This window comes from Erythranthe guttata, chromosome 2, assembly GCF_056151865.1.
Source record: "Erythranthe guttata isolate IM_541 chromosome 2, IM_541, whole genome shotgun sequence".
Taxonomy (NCBI): domain Eukaryota; kingdom Viridiplantae; phylum Streptophyta; class Magnoliopsida; order Lamiales; family Phrymaceae; genus Erythranthe; species Erythranthe guttata.
The window spans coordinates 830,918-849,915 of record NC_142534.1 but is presented as its reverse complement, the minus strand read 5'-3'; the positions used below and the strand labels follow the sequence as shown (position 1 = coordinate 849,915).

Here is an 18,998-nt window from a genome sequence, read left to right as displayed (position 1 = left end):
TTTTTTTCTGGATAAGAAGATGTGAGTGAAGACTGAGGTGTTATATATGACTTATGCTGGTGTCTTATACTATTTTATATATATGATAAAACCAAAAACTTAATCAAAATGAAGATACTATTATATTATCATAAATACATTTCTCTAATATTATAAGTAGAACATTTATAAGTAGAACATTGATAAATTAATACCATAAAATTAATAACATCACTTAAATAATAATTTCTTTTGATCCTTACCCGAGAAAATATATTAAATTATTAATTCGATAATTTAATATTTTTCTAAATTAATAAAATTGTGTTATAGGTACGTAGAAAAAAGTCAAAAACCCATCATCAATAGTTTAATGCTACTTAGTTGAGAAAGCATGATAATTTGTTAAGTAGTTAAGGAACATATTGTGGTCATAGGCTAAGTAAGTAGCCCTCTCATAATTGCAAGAGTGGACAATATTCATTAATGAAAACCGATGGAATGGAGATGGTTGGATTTTTGTAATAGAGAATATTTATGCAGCTTGAATTATTTAAGGCATTATTTAAACTAGAGCCATGTTTAATGTTTATCTAGGTATCAACTGAGCACAATTAGCACATCATTCCTATATAAACCAGCGTTTGCAGGCCAGTTCATAATGCTGCAATTTTTAGTGATATTAAAAAAAAAATTAGGAGCAAAAAGCAGTTCAGTGTAATTTATTTTGCAAGTGCTCTTGAAGCAAATGTTCGGTCAGGAGCCGTCATCGGAGATCCAGTTCAAATTAACAGCAATCGTGATTCATAAGTCATTCGAATCAAGGCTATGAAGATAATAAAAATATTAATTTCATAAAAAAAAAATAGTAATTATTATTGACAATTCATTTTTCATTTTCTTTTTTTTTTCTTCTCATATATTAAGAGTTGGCAAATAGGTGTATTAGGAGTTCGGTGATTTATACAAAGAGTAGGGTGAGTAAAAGAAATTAACAATGTTCTACTTGGGTAACACCCATAGAACTTTATATCTCCCTCCCTCCCTCAGTCTCTCTCTCTCTTTCTCTCTCACTCTCTTTCTATCTCTCCCCCCCTCCCTGCTTCATCAAGGGTATTTCTGTTGTACAGTACAATTGCATGGAGAAAGACAAGTGATGCACGATAACTTACGTTATGATAAATTTATACAGGTTAACTTATGAAAGAATGACCCCCGCCATTTGAGGTAAATAAGCAGGTAAACATGGAAGAATTATGACAAATCCCTGCAAACAAGAAATTGGAGATATATTAGCATTAATTGATGTTAACATAATCGTCGAGTGGTACTCGTATTTTCTTGCACAAGCTGAGTATAGAAATCAAATATTGGTGTGTAAAAACAACTTGCCTTAACCTTAGTGTTAAGTAAAGGCAAAAATCCTATCTGCAATTGCTGTTCTGCAAATTGGACATTCCAAACAGGCAAGAGAACATGATTTACATACTGAAACCAAATAAAGACAACGTTAGGTCTGTGTGCTCAATGAGCATAAAAGTGCAAAAATTAAACGTAGAACTATAACTTACAGCAAAAATGACGACATGGCAGAAGCATTGCAGCTGAAGGCGATTCAAAGCATACTTTACACACATGAGAATTCGCATCTCCATTTCCAGTGTACCTAAGTTCTTTCTCCTTCATCTCCTGCATGCGAGCCTGAAAGAACAGCTAATTAACAATAACACAACAAAGTTTTTCTTATCTATCTGAATAGCTAATTTGCGAAAATTCACACAAGCATATGCACATTTCTATGCAGTCACTCGGTTCTTTCTATATTTTAAGATAAATTAGAATCTTCAAGAAATAAGAATAACATAAAAAAGAAAGGCATTTTTTAAAGGAAGGAGAAATAAATTTACTTTCAGACGAACAACAAGAGGAGCTTCCTTGGGAATGATAGAAGCCGGAATCGAATTATCTTGAGCACCACCGTTTTGGAGGATTGAATCCTTGCTGTCAACATAATCACTTTTTAAATCACTTATTTGGTCTGTGTTATCTTCATTACGCCTTCCATTAACCACCTTTGATTCTTGCATAACACTGGCCTCTTTCTTCAAACGAGCAACAAGAACCCACATATTTGCCAGGTCGTTTTCCAGGGCAGCCTCTCTCTTCTTTGCCTCGTCCACTTTTTTCCTGTACTCGTCTTCCAAAATTTCCTTTTCAGCTAAGGCAGCCTCTAGATAAGCCTCTCTTTGTCTCCTTGCTTGTAACTCCAGTTTTATATCTTCAGGGTCGAGATTCCACGACTCGAAGTCGTCACTAACCATTCCGGAAAATTCATTTGCTCTGCCAGATATTCTACCTCTACGGTTTTGCTTGCGACTACCACCATTACTGGAATGACTGCTGGAACTTCTAGAGCTTAACTCACGAGCAGTTTGGATTTCTTTATCTAATTTGGCGTTTTGTAAAGACAGTTTGGTAACTTCACTTGCTAAATTCTTTAGCTCAACTGCAGCAGCAGATGCTAGTTCCTTTGCATAAGAAGCTTCCTCAGACAGTTTCTGATTTTGTACAAGTAATCCACTGTTCTCCTCTAGAATCTGAACTTGTTCTAACTTTAGTTTCTCGTTCTCTATTTCCTGCCAGAGCAGAAAAAGCTTCGATCAGAGTAGAATACCAGAAAATAAAAGGCTTTTAATTCTTTTTGTGGCACAAGACTTCTTCCTATTCAAAAATAGCCAATGATTTGAGAGCAAGATGTGAAAACCTTAGGCCAAAATTCAGAGCACATAAGCTCTAAAAATTATCAAAATTAATGAAGCAATTGAGAATCTTCAAAACTAATTGTGGAACTATGTCACCCACAATAATTGTGCAATATATACTAAGTTGTAAGTCCAAAATTGACAAATGAGCACATTGGAAGATGAAAAACTAAGCTAGGAAAATTGTATCCAAGCAATATTAAGTGGGTTTTAGAAAATATTATTAAAGTATATATAGAGATGTGAAAATTATGTCTCAGAGAAAAAAATTACTACAAATTTACCTGTGACTGAATTTTCTTTCTCAACTCTCCAGTATATACATCAGGCACACAATTTTCCGAACCATGCGGCTTACTGTCACCAGAGACTGCAGCTAGTTGGTGCTCCAGGCGGGTAATCTTCTCTTTTAAATCCTTGTTTTCTGCATTCTGTAAAAGAAGATAGCTACCTTTTAATGGACAAATAAATGACTAAAAGCTAGAAAATGAAGGGTACAGAAAGCAACAGTTGCAAATCTGGAGCGTTTTTGTCTTCCATTATTTTTTTAGTTTAGGAAAGTTATGAGTAACAGCTTAGAAAAAACAAATATATATATATATATATATATATATGTACCTTGTTTTCCAGCTCATCTTGAAGAATACGATTGTCTGCTGATGTTATCTGCGTTGCAAGATTAGAGAAGGGTTATTGAAATTAAATAACATCTTCTATTATTCAGTGAGTAAAGAGTGTTTTCCGAGGAAATTGTACTAGCAAATGCCAGATGATAGCTCTTATGAATGGCACAAAGAATTGCCAAGAAAAAGATGCAGAGAAGAAAGAAGAGAAACCTCAAGCTCAAAACTCGTCTCACTACACTGTGCCATCAATTTTGTGACTGTCTGTTACAAGGAAAAAGAACACAATCAAACAAGAAATTTTCAAGTTGTGATAAATAAGCAGAGCTGAAACATGTGATTTGCAATGAATAACTCGACCTGCTGCAATTCATTTATAGATGCACTAGCAACTGAAGCTTGACCGTTCTCAACTATACGCTTTTCTATAACTCTCATCTGCTTTTGCTTTTCTTGGATTTCACGCTCCATGTTCTGAATCTGTGCATCGAATGCAGACAAGTTTGAAGTACAAAACTATGTGGCAATGTTCCCAGCAAATATGTATCAGCAAATAAATCAAATGATATCGAATTTCTTATAGGACTTGCACATTGCTCAGGGTTACACAGATAAACTGTGCCCATATTCTGAGTGACATAGACTCAAGTTTGTGATACTCTGACTTAGAGTTAGTGTATAAAATATGCAGCCAGTTTTAATGATCTTTTTCTAATTATTAACCTTTTGAAACTGGTAATAGGCAGATAGTGATTCTTAATTTCTTATCTTACTATTAATTCTTGAAATTGAGTAAGTTCCTTCCTGCATAGAAATATCAGAGATTTAAGAAAGTTTTAAGTTTTTTTTACAAGCACAGAGTCAGAATAAATATGAGTTTTTTAAAATCTGAATCAAGAGAGCACCAGATAAAAGACATGATTCCCTGGAAGTAAGAACTGCATAATGTTAATAAGCAAGGAAAAAAGTAAGCAGGCAATTACTGCAGGGCAAAGACCAAGTAGAAGTTCCATACACTATCAAACTAGACACTATGAGAGTGAAAAATGCTTGGGACCTACTAATAATTTGCCTGATTATTTTCGAGAATGAAAAATGCGATTAAATTGAAATTATAGATTACCTGAGTTTTTGAGCTTTCAGGGTCATTTACGGACTGCTCTACCAAACGCTTTAGGGTACTGGTAGCAAATGCAATCTCTCCTGCAAGCATCTTCACTTGCTCAACAAGAAGATCCATATGATCGGACATTGTTACCTCATCCTACAATAAATAACAGAGAGGAAAAAAAGTTTGTTAAAAACTATTCAGATCAATTATTACTCCTAAACCAGAATCTATGATCTGAAGGTAACACAATTTATAAGTAGTCAATTTTTTGTATAAGCAAATAATCAAGTCAGGCATAATCAACAAAATGTTTTAGGCATTCACGCATCGACTGCTGATGATGATATTACTACTTCCATATAATGATAATAATATTCAGAAATAAAAGCAAGTAGTCATTTGAGAAGAAAAGGAGTTGGAACATACTATAGACAGTTTTGATGCACAGGAAGAAAGAACCACTAATAAGTTCACCAGCTTGAGTTGTTATAGTTATAGTACTGCCAGCTTGTGAAATATCATCAATCCACTTGCTGGATGATCTTCTATGTTTAAAATGATAAGCATCTGATGTGACAGTTAAAACAGAAGATGAAAAATATTTTTTTTATTCTCGCAATCGAATTTTAGAGAACCATCACAAAGAACATCCAATTTCTGTTAGACAAGAGAACAGCAAAATGGTAAATGATCACAAAATGGACAGTTTTCTTCCAGATTTTATCGTAGAACATACGACAGCTGATATCTTGGAGCACATTCAAGCACAGATCTATGGCAGATGTAGTTACAGCAAAGAAAGTAATATATATACAAAACATCTCAAGGTTTCATAAGTATATGTTAAATCATTATCAGGAAGGTACATTAAATAACCTAGATGCATCGCTTTAAGCAGCTTCGAAGTGATTTAATTCTAGGGTCGCGATGACAATGATTTAAAGGGAAAAGGCAAGTAAAATTGCTATAACATAAATAGTAAAATAGTCAACCGGAAAGAGCTACTTACATCATCCTCAGAAGCAGAATGACTCGTTTGGTGAGTTGATATTTCACCCAATGATCCTGGTATTGTGTGTTTTGAGGAAACAAGTATTAACTTTGTTAGCCTTTGAATTCTGCTCATTAGAGCTGCCTTCGCTTCTTCTTCCTCCTCCAATCTTGATTGCATTTTGACTTGTCCTTCTTCCAACTACATAACATTAATAAGCATATGTTTTTACAAAATTGTACAGTAAGTAGAAAAGACTCAAGGAAATAAACATATTTTCATAACGAGATTCAAAGCTACCTGCTGTCTTAAGACCAAAAGTTCTTCATGGTTGACACCAACAAGCACTCCACTCTTAAGTTGATCAAGTTCTTCTTTGAGACATGTTATTTCTCGTTGATACTTCTTGATCAATGATTTTTCATCAATTATCTGAAACATTCAAGAAAAATGATATTTGGTTTCACCATCTAAAATAGGATTTAAGCCTAAGACTTTCATAACCAAACTTACCCTATTGCGTGAGGCGTATATTTCAACACGCTTTGCCCTGCTGGCAAATTTTAATGTATTATGGGTTTCCTCCAAATTACTTGATGCAGGAGTAATTGTGCATATGAGCTGGGGGAAATAAAAACTAAAAGTCAGAAGCCTTTGAAGAATATTAAGTTGGACAAATAACAATCATGTGAGAACCATATAAGCAGGTGAATCAGCAAAAACATTGAGTTATGCAGCAAAAAAATTCAGGCTCACCGAGACATGTCCATGTCCACTTAGTGAAGATTGTAGAAGGCGAGTAAGCTTTGAATCCCGATAAGGTACATGCGATGCCTTCCCTTCACTAAGTTTTCCAATCACCTTCGCATAAAAAACCTTCAATATCAGTGCAAGGAAAAGAATAGGAAAGAGAAATAACTTGTTTATATTCATTAAATCAGATTTCTATCTGATGCTGAAACTCAATATTTGATAATACATTAACAAAGTAGTTTTCTGAGTTAGTGTGTTTCAGTATGTTTACATGTTCAGCATAGGACATTATGTTAACTGTGCCAACAAAAAGAGAAGAATGAACAAAGAGAAAGATAAGGAACCAATAAAAAACAATGAATCAACGATGGGCCCATCGGGTAATAAAAGTTCAATCATACTAACCGTTCCAAGTGTTAGAAGACTTTTATTGATGTAAGATCCTTCCTTTCTCCGTAACCCAGTTGTTTCGGTTTTTGAGCTTTCGGATCCAGCTAAATCAATTAAGTTCTGGATAAAAGAGGCCAAACCAACGTGAAATTTATACACATTGGAAAGTTAAACAACTTTATATGATAAACAAAAATATATTTCCGTTAGTTATGGACAAACGTACCAACTGTGAGAATATAACCCCATCATATTCATCTCCATGTGCACTACTTTCGATCATCTGTGACCAGATAGAATAATTGGCAATTGTGAGGATTAGATATTCAGAGTACAGCAGGCAGAAGAACAAGATAAGAAAAGGAGGGAAAACATACATGCACTAATGCACAGAATTGGGGAAAGGTACACACAATTCACAAAGACACATAATAATTCGAAAAGGATTATATGATGTATTGTCAAATAGGGGCCACATGGTTATATATAAACTCACAAAGCATATATAGGCGGTCAAAAATATATACCTTCATGTTTATACTAAGGAAGAAGCACATAATTAAGTGATATTATAATCACACAATCATAAACGACAGTAAAGCCAAGCACAGTAAACGTACCATCGTGAATATTGTATGGCTACGGCTGCTGAAGAGGTTAAAATTATTTGATCCAACATGACGATGTTCTGCCATAATGTTCGAACACATCAAATAGATCGGTTAACTATTTCTCTCTATCAATATACTGTCACACCATATATTATATATATGCCAAAGTACAAAAAAATTGAGATATTTCACATTTCACTGAGTTTTCTAGGGGAGACAGAGATAACTATACATAATAAGTTAATAAGCCATGGAATTGGATTATAATCTGAACTACATAGATACCTACCAACAAAAGAAGACAATCCATAACACCAGAATGATAAGACTGAGAACATTCATATTGAATTAGAACTCTTGACATAAATATCAGCATTTGATCAATTACAAAACTCATACATATACTACAATTAAGTGCCTTCAGGTTGACAGGAATTTGGTAAATACTTCTAATTGAGTTGTTTCAGTGGCCACTCAATTAACTTCTGATCCATTCATTTCTGCAAGTAGCCAGGAACCTGATTTGAACTGGTGACACGAGGATTTTGTCTATTTGGTTTCATTGTGCATGATTTACTTGTACTTTTCTTTGTTAATCATTTCCTCATTAATTCCTATTAGAGACATTTATTCGTATTCTAAACACTCAATAATTCTAATTCTAAAGCTTCAGGAATAGGCAAATCAGGCTTCAACAATATATGAATCAATAAATAAAATAGCATGTCAGCAGAAGTGAAAAACTAAGATAAGTACCTTCTCCAGCAGCAATAAATGACAGGGCATGTCCAGGGGACAAAACAACTTCTTCCTTTATACCCTCAACATAAGTTCCCTGTGCACACAGAGCAAATTGGATAAAAAGGAGCATAAGATGAAAACTGAAGAAACTGCAGAGCAAATGGATTCAGTTATTGGATGACTGTTAATTCGAGAAATATAAGGTATTTGAATTTTGAACAAAAACTTAAAAATAAATTAATTATTGTTCCATAGTTAGCAAACTTAAGATTTTTAGCTACATAAAAAGTATTATTCACAAATGTCCAACGAGAACGGTCATTTGAGTTCTGGTAATTATTAACTACATAAGTTTTGAAAAGATTTAGACAAAGGCTAAAGGTGACATTATCATTTCAGAATATGCAGATTAGGAATTGGTGATGGTGCAAAAGTAAATCCAAAAGTAACGGTAACATTCAGAACAGGGAAGGAAAAGACAATTAGTAAGATAAAAACCTGCACGTCCTCTCTAACACGCAAATTCTGGCCGGTTGGATCCAGCAAGTCATTAATCACCTGGTAGTAGTGTGGATTTAAATAAATCACGCTAATTCTCCATCTCCAGTCACATAAAATTCCAAATTTATTATATGATAATTTAGTACTAACCTCATTATAGATTTCAATATATGACACTCGAAGTAAGAACTCACGACCTGGAGTCTGAAGAAAATTAACATCAGTCATCTATACATCAAATTACAATATCCCTTATATTACATTAAAGATGCATAAACAAAATAAGAATATGATGCAGAGACATACATCAATTGCTATGATTTCATTTAAGACGAATCAAAATCTCAAACATAGAAAAAGATTTGAACAAACTTACATCTTGGATGATGCTGAAGACATCTTTTATAGCCAATGGTATGATGCCAGGTGAATATTGATCACCCTGATAAGACGTGATGAAAAACAATGAGAATCATCAATGTGAATTAGGTCATGACTCATGAGGGCATTGTACATGATACCCCTCTAAACTAACTTGGGAGCAGACAAGAAAACAGAATCAAATGATACAAAACAACAACTATATTGAAACTATAGGCATCCTGGATACAACTTTTGGAAACTTCTCATCAGTATAATCAAGTACCAAACATATCTACATTCATTATGTTCGCAAAATGGTATGTCAAACATCAATATATCAACAAATGGCTACTAACACTATATATTGTATCATTTCTCCAAAAATAATAAATTAATCGTAAGCTCGTTTACATCCTCAGACTGTGAGGTGAAACAAAAAATCAAATAAAGATACTTCATAGTTAAGAATTTAACTTACATGCATAGTGTGTGTCTTTCCACTACTTGTAACACCATAAGCAAATACAGTTCCTGCACATCAACAAATGTTAGTTACAACAAACTTTAGTCATGATTGAAATTGAACAAATGTACAAAGAACAACTTTAGAAATTAGAGTCTGCTTAAACAGGTTCAAGTTTATCGCTCTACAATAACCTACTTGAAGTTTTGTTATCATCGAATCAGCATCAATTATCATTCAAATCTTAACTCGAAATAGACTTGAACTGTAACTGAAGCGATTAATTCTACAAATGACAAAATTTAGAAGTAATAGCAAATTGATTGTACCATTAATGCCCTCCATTGCAGCCTTAATTACAGGTCGAGCCGCTACTTCATACACTTCTTCAGTGTGTGTATCAGGACCAAAAACTCTGTCTGTCATAGGAAAAATCAGAAATACGAACGGCAACAGTTAATGATTAAGCAAATTATGGACAAAAATCCACAGCTATATTGTGAAAATATTAATTCCGGCCTATGGAATATAGACTTCAGATTCAAAATCGCATCATTCATCTTTGAATTTGCGTACAGTTTCAAATAACCGAAATAAATAGAAGGAGAAAAAAAACTTACCAAATGCATAGGCAGTCATCGGATTATACTCATTCCGCACAATATTGTCAGAATCTGCATACCACGCGATCTCATCTCCTTTTTGATATTCCCTTTCACTGCCACAACAGAAAAATGTAAAAAAAATACAAAAATCACTATCTCCATAATCAGAACCCTAGCTCCAAATAATCCCCCAAATCAATCATAAGTTGGATCTATCATTAAGTTCAAATTCACCTCAAAGGCCGAAATCTAATTGTCACCGAAATGCTATCCCCCGATCTCGAAGAACATTCCATGGGCTCGCCTGCCAAGTGGTCATCCACCGACGGATAGCTCGCCGGCGTCCGGCTTCCGTGATAATCGCCTCTACTCAGGCTTGGCGTCATGGATCTAGTTCCGTACGCCTCGCCGCCGTGAACTGACGTCACAGAAGATGAGCAGGAACGCGGCACTGCACGAACGTTCATCATCGACGATGTGGACGAGGTAGAGGAGTACGGGCTCGAGGGTTTTACATCGTGAAACGGCGAGCTGCTTCTTCCCCTAGAAGATGAGGCCGCCATTTCTCGAAGAAATTACAGCAAATCGAACAAACCAAAACAATAACAATCAAACCTATATTCCAGTCTGTGTTGGTTTCAGTTTTAGTAATGTGTTCTGAATTCGGAGAAAAACAAGAAATTGAGGTGTGGGGGGTGGGGTAGATGAAGAATGTGTCAGAAATCACATGGCGTCAACCATTAAAGTGACGAACATTGTTTTGATTTCTTCCCTGTAAATCTGTAAACGTTTTTTTTTTTCAGCAGAGAACAATCTGTGTACATGTGTATGTACTCACACACACACACATACACATTTGTGTCTCTGTGTGAAGAAATGGCTGAAGAAGGGAGAAAGCTTCGTTTCTTCTCCTTCTAGAGAGAGAGTAGAGAGAGAGAGAGAGGGGAGGAGAGAGAAGAGAAGGAGGTGGACTAGTGAGAGGAGTGAGAACGACTGGAGGGGGTTTTTGTTTTTCTCTATTTTCTTTATGTTTTTTTTGAATTTTAAACGCATTTGATTAAAATAATGGAGAAATTCCGGAGTTAATTAAATACTATTATGTTTAAAAAATAAATTGCTAATGTCAGGGAAGAATTCGTCGTTCCAGACCACAGTAATCGGAGATTAATTTATGTTTTGAAAGATTGAAAATTAAAAAATGAGCGGGAATAACAGTGGGAATCAAGCCGCTTACAGAGCATAAATTGTCAGTATGTCATTAAAAAATTACCAAAGACAAACAAAAGTAACTGACTTGGCAGGTTGGAGACAACTACTCCCTGGAGGGGCGAGTTGAATACACGCGCTTCGCATGAGAGCCAATAACATGTGGAAATTACGAAATTGCCCCTTCAACTCCTACGGAACTTTGAGAGTTGACTGAGTCTGCAAAATGTTTTTCCTTCGTCGTGCTATCCAATTACGATTAAGCTGGTCATATCTTCCAAACAGTCATCTATTTAATTTTTAATCTATATAGGGCATGGTTACCAATATTCCATAAATTTAAATTAGATGAGATTGCATTAGTTTTCTACTACTAATTATATATTTAGTTAGTATGTTGTTTGGTATGTAAGATTAGATTTTATAGTAAATCTGTTAAATTCTGGTATCATATGTGATTGTATATAAAACATTTTATTTGATAAAATTAACATGTAGTTTGAAGAATAAAATGGTGTTTTACTTATTTAGTCACCCTCTATTAAATTAATTTCGGGGATGGTTGTTACTAATTTAATGAAAATATGAATCATACCAATCAAGCGTGTTACTAGTCCTTACTGTTTAGTCAGTAGAACATTATAACGATAATCGAACGAGCTCATTCTTATCAATTTGTAGAATATAAACAATTATTTCTGCATTTCACAATTCTTTACGTAAGATGAAAATCAAATAGTGCATTTGAGCAAACCAGAGGTTGTGTAATTTAGTAAAATTAGAAGATTGGGTTCTGGAGGTAGTCATTTTATCCTTGCCAAAAGCAATAATGGGTGTGAAATTTCATCCAATCATGCAAGTAAGATATAAGGACAAGGTTGGTAAAAAAAAAATGATGAGCAACGTATAAAAATGTTGGAAGACAAGCTTACCTCAACTAACCCAAACCTAAAACAATGATATTATAAATGGATGTCAAAGGTACATTTTTCTAACGTGGTTGGAACTTGGAATTAAATCTTATACATAAAGTTATCTAAATGTCTATCGAACTATGCGTTTGAAATCTTGATTATTAGGTGGATTGTATTATAAATTATTCAATTAAACATCATATATCTTTGAATTATGAGAATATATTTGATGTTTTTAGTAGCAATTATGATAATTTTTCTGTGTTTTGAGGTGTATTTGAACTCCATGAACTTAGATTCAATTATATGAACATGTTGACTTGGCTTAACCAATTGAATCTTTATTTATTTGGCAATTGATCTTTTAAGTTATATATTTGTATCACAATAAATCAACATATAATAAGGATGTAGATGAATAAAGAACTGATCAACAAAAATAAAGAAACGTTTAATCGTGTTTTTACATTCACATTTTTTTAATAATAATCAAAATATATTACGCATGAACATACCAACACCATTCTCACTGTTGTTGAAGAAATAAAGAAACACAATTTTTTTTTAATAATAATCAATATATATTACAAGTATGAACCAATTTAATCGTGTTTTTACGTTCACGGTTTTGTTAATAATAACTCGAGTACTAAAAAAATGACGAAATAATAACTTTTTGATAGTTATTGAACGAGAACGAGATTTAACCGATGCACATATATGGGTGCGAATTCATTTGTTAAAAAAGATAGAAGCTACATACAAATTTGCCATGTTTAGTGTCACATTAATATTGTAATAACTTCTTTTTGTCCTAATTAAATATCATAACAATATAAAATAAATGATTCTGATGTTACTTTATAAAATGACATTGTCGGTAACATGACCCCCTTTCCTGGTTTTATCTGTTCTACACCCGGTGAAGGTTACACCGGGTGTGATTTTTTACCGTTGATCTACACATACTAATGTGGGTGTGTGTGTGTGTGTTTGTGTGTATATGAATGGTAAAGATCTACCCAGTGTATTTCACCCAGTGTAGGATCTCAAAAGCCCCCTTTACTAAGGTTGCTTCTATATTCTCACAATTTATATAATGTGCTCACAAATATCCAAAATGTGTATGATGAGTAGAAGCCAAGATATATGATATGTGTATTAATAGTCTCCATCCACTATCATTGACAATAAACATATACAAGGTTCATAGAGCACATGCTACCATTTTGTTTTTATTTCTTTTTTAATTTTATAAGGACAAGATATATTCAATCATTAATAGTAGTATATCACTCCGAGTATCTAATGCTAGCTAATACAATCAAAATAAACATTTAATTTCATGATTTTTAAAATCATTAGTTTTACACACACACAAAAAAAAATTATAACTACACAATAACGCTAAGCGCCGATGTTCGTTCGTTGGGCTTGTCGATATTATTATTATATATATATTTTTTTAATATTATACAAATTTTGGTCAATTTGTAAACTAAAATCAGTTAGGAAATATTGCATTTTAAACTTCTAATATGATTTAAAGATAATAATATTTTTTTAATAATTTGTATTAAATTTGCTTAAATATAGTTCCATATTGGTGGGAGTCCAAACTCCAAGAGGCCCAAATGTTTTTTGGGTTCATTTCAGTCGGCCCTTTACATAAGTCGCACTTCAAAACAGCGACTTCTTCTACCAAACAGAAGTCGCATTTCGTCTATAAAATAAAATAAAATGGCGCTCGAATTTTTATTATCTGCTGGCGGAGCTCTGAAGAAATGGTGGCCTCACTTTGCAATACCACATGCTCGTTGCTTCTCCGTCCGCATCTCTCCCAAAATTATACCAGTAAATATTTCTTCCTCCAAATTCATATACTTTTGTGATTTTTTTTTATTGATTTTATATTTCGATCAGAGAGAAAGGAAAAAATTAAATAAATAAATCATTTCTCTTAAACATATCCCGTTAAATCATTTCAAATTGTGTGATTTCAATTGGATGTTTAGAATTGTGAACCAGATTAGTTTAATTGAATAAATTAATATTGTTTTAAAAATAATATGTTAATTTTCGGAGGGAATGATTTTGATTGGGTGTAAGTTATCTAATGAGATTTCCATGTATTAGTTGTTGATTGATAGATATCTTAATTACTAGATTAATCACGAAATTAATATATAATGATCTTCACTTTCCATTTCACGGCAGGCGATTATTGTAGTGCACGAAAATTAAGTTCGAATAAATCAGAGTTAAGAATAACTAACCTGAATGCTGGTAAAGTGAATATGGACCTCAATCTCGACGGAGGGGAAAAACTGTATCTCGGAATGGACTTCGGTACATCTGGCGCTCGGTACGCGCTGATCGATAAGGAAGGAGAACTACGCGCCGAGGGAAAAAGAGAATATCCTCTTTACATGGTATATTTTAGCCCTCGTTGCAATTTTTCGTATCGTGTTTTTTTGTGTAACGATTTTTTTTGTATTTTTTTTTCTAGAAAGAGTGAAGAAACAGTGGATTGGGTAAAATCATGGAGGACGACACTTTTCGGTCTCTTGGAAGATATTCCGGTTAGTCTGCGCCCAGCCGTTGCTTCCATTTCAATTGACGGTACTTCTGCAACAACAATTATCGTTGACGGGTAAGATAAGCCGTTATTAATTTTAATTTAAATTACGCCTTATCTGATGTTTGGTTAGTAGAATAACTTTTTCAGGCCTACCTGCAATTACGAAAAATTAAGCTCTTTTGGACCTCTCCTTGTTCAATTATATAATTCGGTGGAACCAAACGAGGCCTAATTAGTGTCGAATTATATAATTTGGCTGATAAGATAAGCCATGATTAATTCAATAATCACGCCTTGTTTGATGTTTGTTTAGTACAATTATATAATTCGGTGGAACCAAACGAGGCCTAATTAGTATCGAATTATATAACTTGGTTGATAAGATAAGCCATGATTAATTTTAATAATAACGCCTTATTTGATGTTTGGTTAGTACAATTATACAATTGGGTAACTCATGAGATTACATAATCCGATATCGGCTAATCTTATATCGAGAATCAAACGAGGGGCTTAATAGTCATTTTCCTTCACATTATCTGAATGCAGCAAAACAGGGGAACCCTTGTGTAAGCCTTTCCTATACAACCAGAGCTGTGCAGAAGCTTTACCAATTGTGAAAGCAATAGCACCTCCTAACCACACAGTTTGCTCCGGATCTTCAACACTGTGCAAACTCGTCTCGTGGTGGAATAGTTCGTCCGATATACCTAAAATGCCAGCTGTACTATTGCATCAAGCTGATTGGCTGTTGTGGCTTCTTCATGGAAATCTCGGAGTTTCTGATTACAACAATGCCTTGAAAGTATGTATATATATTTATATATATTTCATCAATTAAGTCGATTATATATATATATATATATATATAATTTTTTTTTCTTCTCATTTTGAAACGTGACAGGTGGGCTATGATCCAGAAATAGATTCGTATCCTCCATGGCTTCTCTCTCAGCCGTATTCCAGTGTTTTGCCACGTGTACAAGCTCCCGGGACTACAATCGGCACTATGAAAGAGAATATCAGAACTCAATTTGGTAAGTTCGCCACTACATATACTTGTAGAGTGAAAATTTTGCATTTTTGTATCTTATTATTGGCGAAAAGTAGATGCATGTTGTTGTAATATAAGCATGTAAATAAAACCGAGCTTAATGAATTCGATTTGTGCTTAAACGCTATGGAACAATGCTTTATAAAATAATGTACGATATTTACCACACATTACTAAAGCAAAGAGCTTGAATTTATCCGAAAGATAATCGTTCGATAATAATTTTCACCGCAAGCATTTGTAGTGATATTTATAGAATTTATTTCTGGCTAAAGATCGTATTTTTCATGCTTGGAGAATTTGTTTGTTGTTAGGTTTTCGAGAGGATTGTGTTATTTGCACAGGAACGACCGACAGTATAGCAGCCTTTCTCGCAGCACGTGCCAATGAAACCGGAAAAGCTGTAATTATTTTCATCTATTTTTTTTTCTTTTACTGCACTTCTAATTTTTCAGTAGAACTAATGAGTTTATTAATTCACGTACTTAAATCTTCCACCGACAAATAAGGTGACGTCTTTGGGTTCAACACTTGCTATAAAACTACTAAGCACTAAAAGAGTAGAAGATGCGCGTTTCGGTGTATATAGCCATAGGCTTGACGATAAATGGCTTGTCGGTGGAGCTTCAAACACAGGAGGAGCTGTTCTTAGGCAAATCTTTACCGACGATCAGCTCGTAAAACTGAGCAAGCAGATAAATCCTGCTAAAGCCTCTCCCTTAGACTATTATCCCCTCATAGATATCGGTGAACGATTCCCTGTGGCAGACCCCAAAATGGAACCCAGGTATTTTTTTTCAATTAATTAGTTTAAAGAAAAAAAAATAGAAAAGTAGTAAAGGCATTCTTAATTTTTTATTTAATTTTTTTTTCGGTTGCAGGTTGGATCCTCGGCCAGAAAGTGATGTTGAGTACTTGCATGGTATTTTGGAGTCGATTGCTCGTATTGAGGTAATTTAAATAAAGTCTTGGATGCGGTGTTTCTTTGGTTATTCATTTATTTATTTTATATAGTAATAAAAAGGCGTATGTGTTTTTACGTTGAATATATAGGCGAAGGGGTATAAGTTGTTGAAGGAATTAGGGGCAAGCCGAGTTGATGAAGTGTTTACTGCTGGAGGTGGGTCGAGAAACGAGAAATGGATAGAGATACGAGAGAGGGTGCTTGGTTTGCCTGTGAGGAAGGCGCTTCAAACTGAAGCTGCTTATGGAGCTGCTTTATTAGCCTTGAAAGGTGCTGCTGCTGCTAATGCTGCACAATAACAACATTTCACACTAGCTAATTATTATTATTATTATTAATTTATCATTACCTTTCGAATCTGCACTTCTAGTTGGTATCAAAAGTTTATTTTCCAGATTTATTTGCTTTATCCATTTGCTCAATTTCTAATCATCCAAAAACTTCAGTAACTATAGGCTTCCTAGTCTTGCAAAAATAAAAAATTAAGGGACCAAAACCAACAATTAACCAAATGGGAAAAATTATCTTCAAAAAAAAGAAGAAAAAAAAAACCAAATGGGCAGACAAAAAAGATGGTAATTAAAAAATGGTTATTTTGGGGTGTTGGGAGAATCGAACTCCCGACCTCTCGCACCCGAAGCGAGAATCATACCACTAGACCAAACACCCTGATTGATGATAATTTAGAAACTCTGAAGTATATATACGTTTCTTCAATCGGTCTCCACACTCCATTAACTTAACCACACTATTCGAGAGGAAAGAGGAGAAATTTGGAAACAGAAATGGCGACACTAGCTTCCTCAACCCCACACCTCCTACTGCACCGTCTTATCCTCCGCCGCTCCGTTCCGTTTTTAACTTCGGCTCTATCTCTATCTCTATCATCCCAACCCAAACGGTCTTTCTCTTCCCTCACTACGACGCCGTTTACCACCCACTCTCAGTTCTCCACCCGCTCCTCCCTCTTTTCCTCACTCGCTCCTACATTCTCTCTCCCACAGCAACTCGAAAACGACGTCGGTTTATTCGAAGATGTTGAAATTGAATCGGAAAGTGAGGATAATGCAGTTTCTGCTGATGCTGCTGTTGTTGTTGCAGCTTCTTCAGAGGGCTCAAAGAAATCGATTTTAGGGCTAGTTAGACAAACCCCGACGCCGAGCCTTAGTATAAAGGAGAAGAAGGAACTGAGTTCGTACGCCCACAGTTTGGGGAAAAAGCTAAAGTCACAGCAGGTTGGGAAATCAGGCGTCACTGATACTGTTGTTATGGCGTTGATTGAAACACTTGAAGCCAACGAGCTTCTCAAGGTAATTTCATTCCTCTCTCTCTCTCTCTCTCTCTCTCTCTCTCTCTCTCTCTCTCTCTCTCTCTCTCTCTCTAGGGTTAAGCCGTTAAGGATTAAAATTTCATAGTTGGTTCTATCTATCCAAACTTGAATCCAGCAAAAAATATTCAATTGTATTGGCATGAGCAGTCAAAATTGTGAATATTACTAATATTATTGGTATAGTTTCTATAGTTCTAACTGGTATTATTATCTTTGAATAATGTTCATTGGGGATAAGAAATATTAAATTATTTTTCAATTTGCTCAATCAGCTGAAAATACATAATAGTTGTCCGGGAGAGATGGAAGAAGTGGTGAAGCATTTAGAGGAAAGCACGGGTTCATTAGTCGTTGGTCAAATCGGAAGAACGGTTATCCTTTATCGGCCAAGCATGACCAAGCTTAAAGCAGAAGAGAAAAAGAAGCAGAATCAACTTCTTCTCTTGAAAAGGCAATCAAGGCCGAGACCACCGTTTCAGGTCTGCTTTCAGTTCCTTGCTTCTTTTTTTTTTTTTTTTCTTTCCTGCACATAATTCGAAGTTTACAAACTTAATTGCTCGGTATGAAAATTTTACTAGTTAAAGACCAGACGTAATTGTTCATGTTTGTGACTCAAATTGAAATACCATGGTATCTGTTATGAACAAAATTTCTGGTCACCGATGAATGAAAATTGTAGTATCTTTCTTATATGCATTCGGAATTGTTATGGTAATCGTTGGAAGTTTCTTGAATGTAGACTTGGTTAATGACTGAAAGTTGCTCGACTTATGCGATCTTTAATGGAAATTGCTTGCAGGGTAAAAGACCGGTGTCAATGGCAGGGCAAGAAACGAGACAATATGGTCGTGGTAGGAGAGGTACAAGCAGATATTGAGCTTCCCTATGTATTGCAGTGCCAGTTTTTTTGTAGTTAGACCAAAATCTGAATCTTTGGCCAATTATTAATGTTTGAGTTTGAACTATATAGTATGAAATATAGTTTATCTTTCAAGAGTTTTACAATTGTAACTCAGTAGTAAGATTTTTTTTTGGATTGTTAATTAGCCAAATGAA

The 18,998-nt window shown here is 34.5% G+C and overlaps 3 protein-coding genes and 1 non-coding gene across 5 annotated transcripts; 2 read left to right on the top strand and 2 right to left on the bottom strand.

Moving 5' to 3' along the window:
* Window positions 1-829: 829 nt before the first annotated feature.
* Window positions 830-11,097, bottom strand: LOC105957682 (kinesin-like protein KIN-7D, mitochondrial). Of its 2 annotated transcripts, none has more exons than XM_012981632.2 (24): window positions 10,128-11,097; window positions 9,909-10,006; window positions 9,618-9,707; window positions 9,304-9,356; window positions 8,839-8,904; window positions 8,613-8,666; window positions 8,460-8,519; window positions 7,977-8,055; window positions 7,230-7,297; window positions 6,836-6,892; window positions 6,625-6,729; window positions 6,223-6,327; window positions 5,980-6,087; window positions 5,767-5,898; window positions 5,485-5,667; window positions 4,488-4,628; window positions 3,725-3,844; window positions 3,578-3,628; window positions 3,360-3,407; window positions 3,026-3,172; window positions 1,887-2,615; window positions 1,551-1,680; window positions 1,372-1,467; window positions 830-1,246 (listed from the first exon to the last, which is right to left on the bottom strand). In XM_012981632.2, exons 1-23 carry the CDS (start codon window positions 10,454-10,456, stop codon window positions 1,385-1,387), a joined length of 3,036 nt encoding a protein of 1,011 aa, XP_012837086.2. In that variant the 5' UTR covers window positions 10,457-11,097; the 3' UTR covers window positions 830-1,246; window positions 1,372-1,384. The 2 variants fall into 2 exon arrangements, with proteins under 2 accessions (XP_012837086.2, XP_012837087.2); XM_012981633.2 differs by having other exon boundaries at window positions 1,378-1,467.
* A 2,646-nt stretch (window positions 11,098-13,743) lies between these two features.
* XK-1 (xylulose kinase-1) lies at window positions 13,744-17,006 on the top strand. Its single transcript, XM_012981643.2, has 9 exons — window positions 13,744-13,867; window positions 14,231-14,445; window positions 14,527-14,666; window positions 15,144-15,399; window positions 15,499-15,631; window positions 15,963-16,051; window positions 16,158-16,435; window positions 16,530-16,599; window positions 16,702-17,006. Exons 1-9 carry the CDS (start codon window positions 13,798-13,800, stop codon window positions 16,909-16,911), a joined length of 1,461 nt encoding a protein of 486 aa, XP_012837097.2. The 5' UTR covers window positions 13,744-13,797; the 3' UTR covers window positions 16,912-17,006.
* Window positions 17,007-17,209: 203 nt separating this feature from the next.
* TRNAP-CGG (transfer RNA proline (anticodon CGG)) lies at window positions 17,210-17,281 on the bottom strand. The gene has a single exon. It is a non-coding gene; the product is annotated as a tRNA-Pro (tRNA).
* On the top strand, window positions 17,271-18,947 carry LOC105957691 (RNA-binding CRS1 / YhbY (CRM) domain protein). Its single transcript, XM_012981649.2, has 3 exons — window positions 17,271-17,922; window positions 18,215-18,421; window positions 18,742-18,947. The coding sequence occupies exons 1-3, from the start codon at window positions 17,398-17,400 to the stop codon at window positions 18,817-18,819; spliced, it is 810 nt and encodes a 269-aa protein (XP_012837103.2). The 5' UTR covers window positions 17,271-17,397; the 3' UTR covers window positions 18,820-18,947.
* The last annotated feature ends 51 nt before the right edge of the window (window positions 18,948-18,998 follow it).

Coding starts and splice junctions, on each gene's coding strand:
- LOC105957682 (XM_012981632.2), bottom strand. CDS start 10,456: ATGGCGGCCTCATCTTCTAGGGGAAGAAGCAGCTCGCCGTTTCACGAT. Junction 10,007..10,127: donor ATTAGATTTCGGCCTTTGAG/GTGAATTTGAAC, acceptor CTGTTGTGGCAG/TGAAAGGGAATATCAAAAAG. Junction 8,056..8,459: donor GTGTTAGAGAGGACGTGCAG/GTTTTTATCTTA, acceptor CTGTGTGCACAG/GGAACTTATGTTGAGGGTAT.
- XK-1 (XM_012981643.2), top strand. CDS start 13,798: ATGGTGGCCTCACTTTGCAATACCACATGCTCGTTGCTTCTCCGTCCG. Junction 14,667..15,143: donor ACAACAATTATCGTTGACGG/GTAAGATAAGCC, acceptor ATCTGAATGCAG/CAAAACAGGGGAACCCTTGT. Junction 15,632..15,962: donor GAATATCAGAACTCAATTTG/GTAAGTTCGCCA, acceptor GTTTGTTGTTAG/GTTTTCGAGAGGATTGTGTT.
- LOC105957691 (XM_012981649.2), top strand. CDS start 17,398: ATGGCGACACTAGCTTCCTCAACCCCACACCTCCTACTGCACCGTCTT. Junction 17,923..18,214: donor AAGCCAACGAGCTTCTCAAG/GTAATTTCATTC, acceptor TTGCTCAATCAG/CTGAAAATACATAATAGTTG. Junction 18,422..18,741: donor GGCCGAGACCACCGTTTCAG/GTCTGCTTTCAG, acceptor AATTGCTTGCAG/GGTAAAAGACCGGTGTCAAT.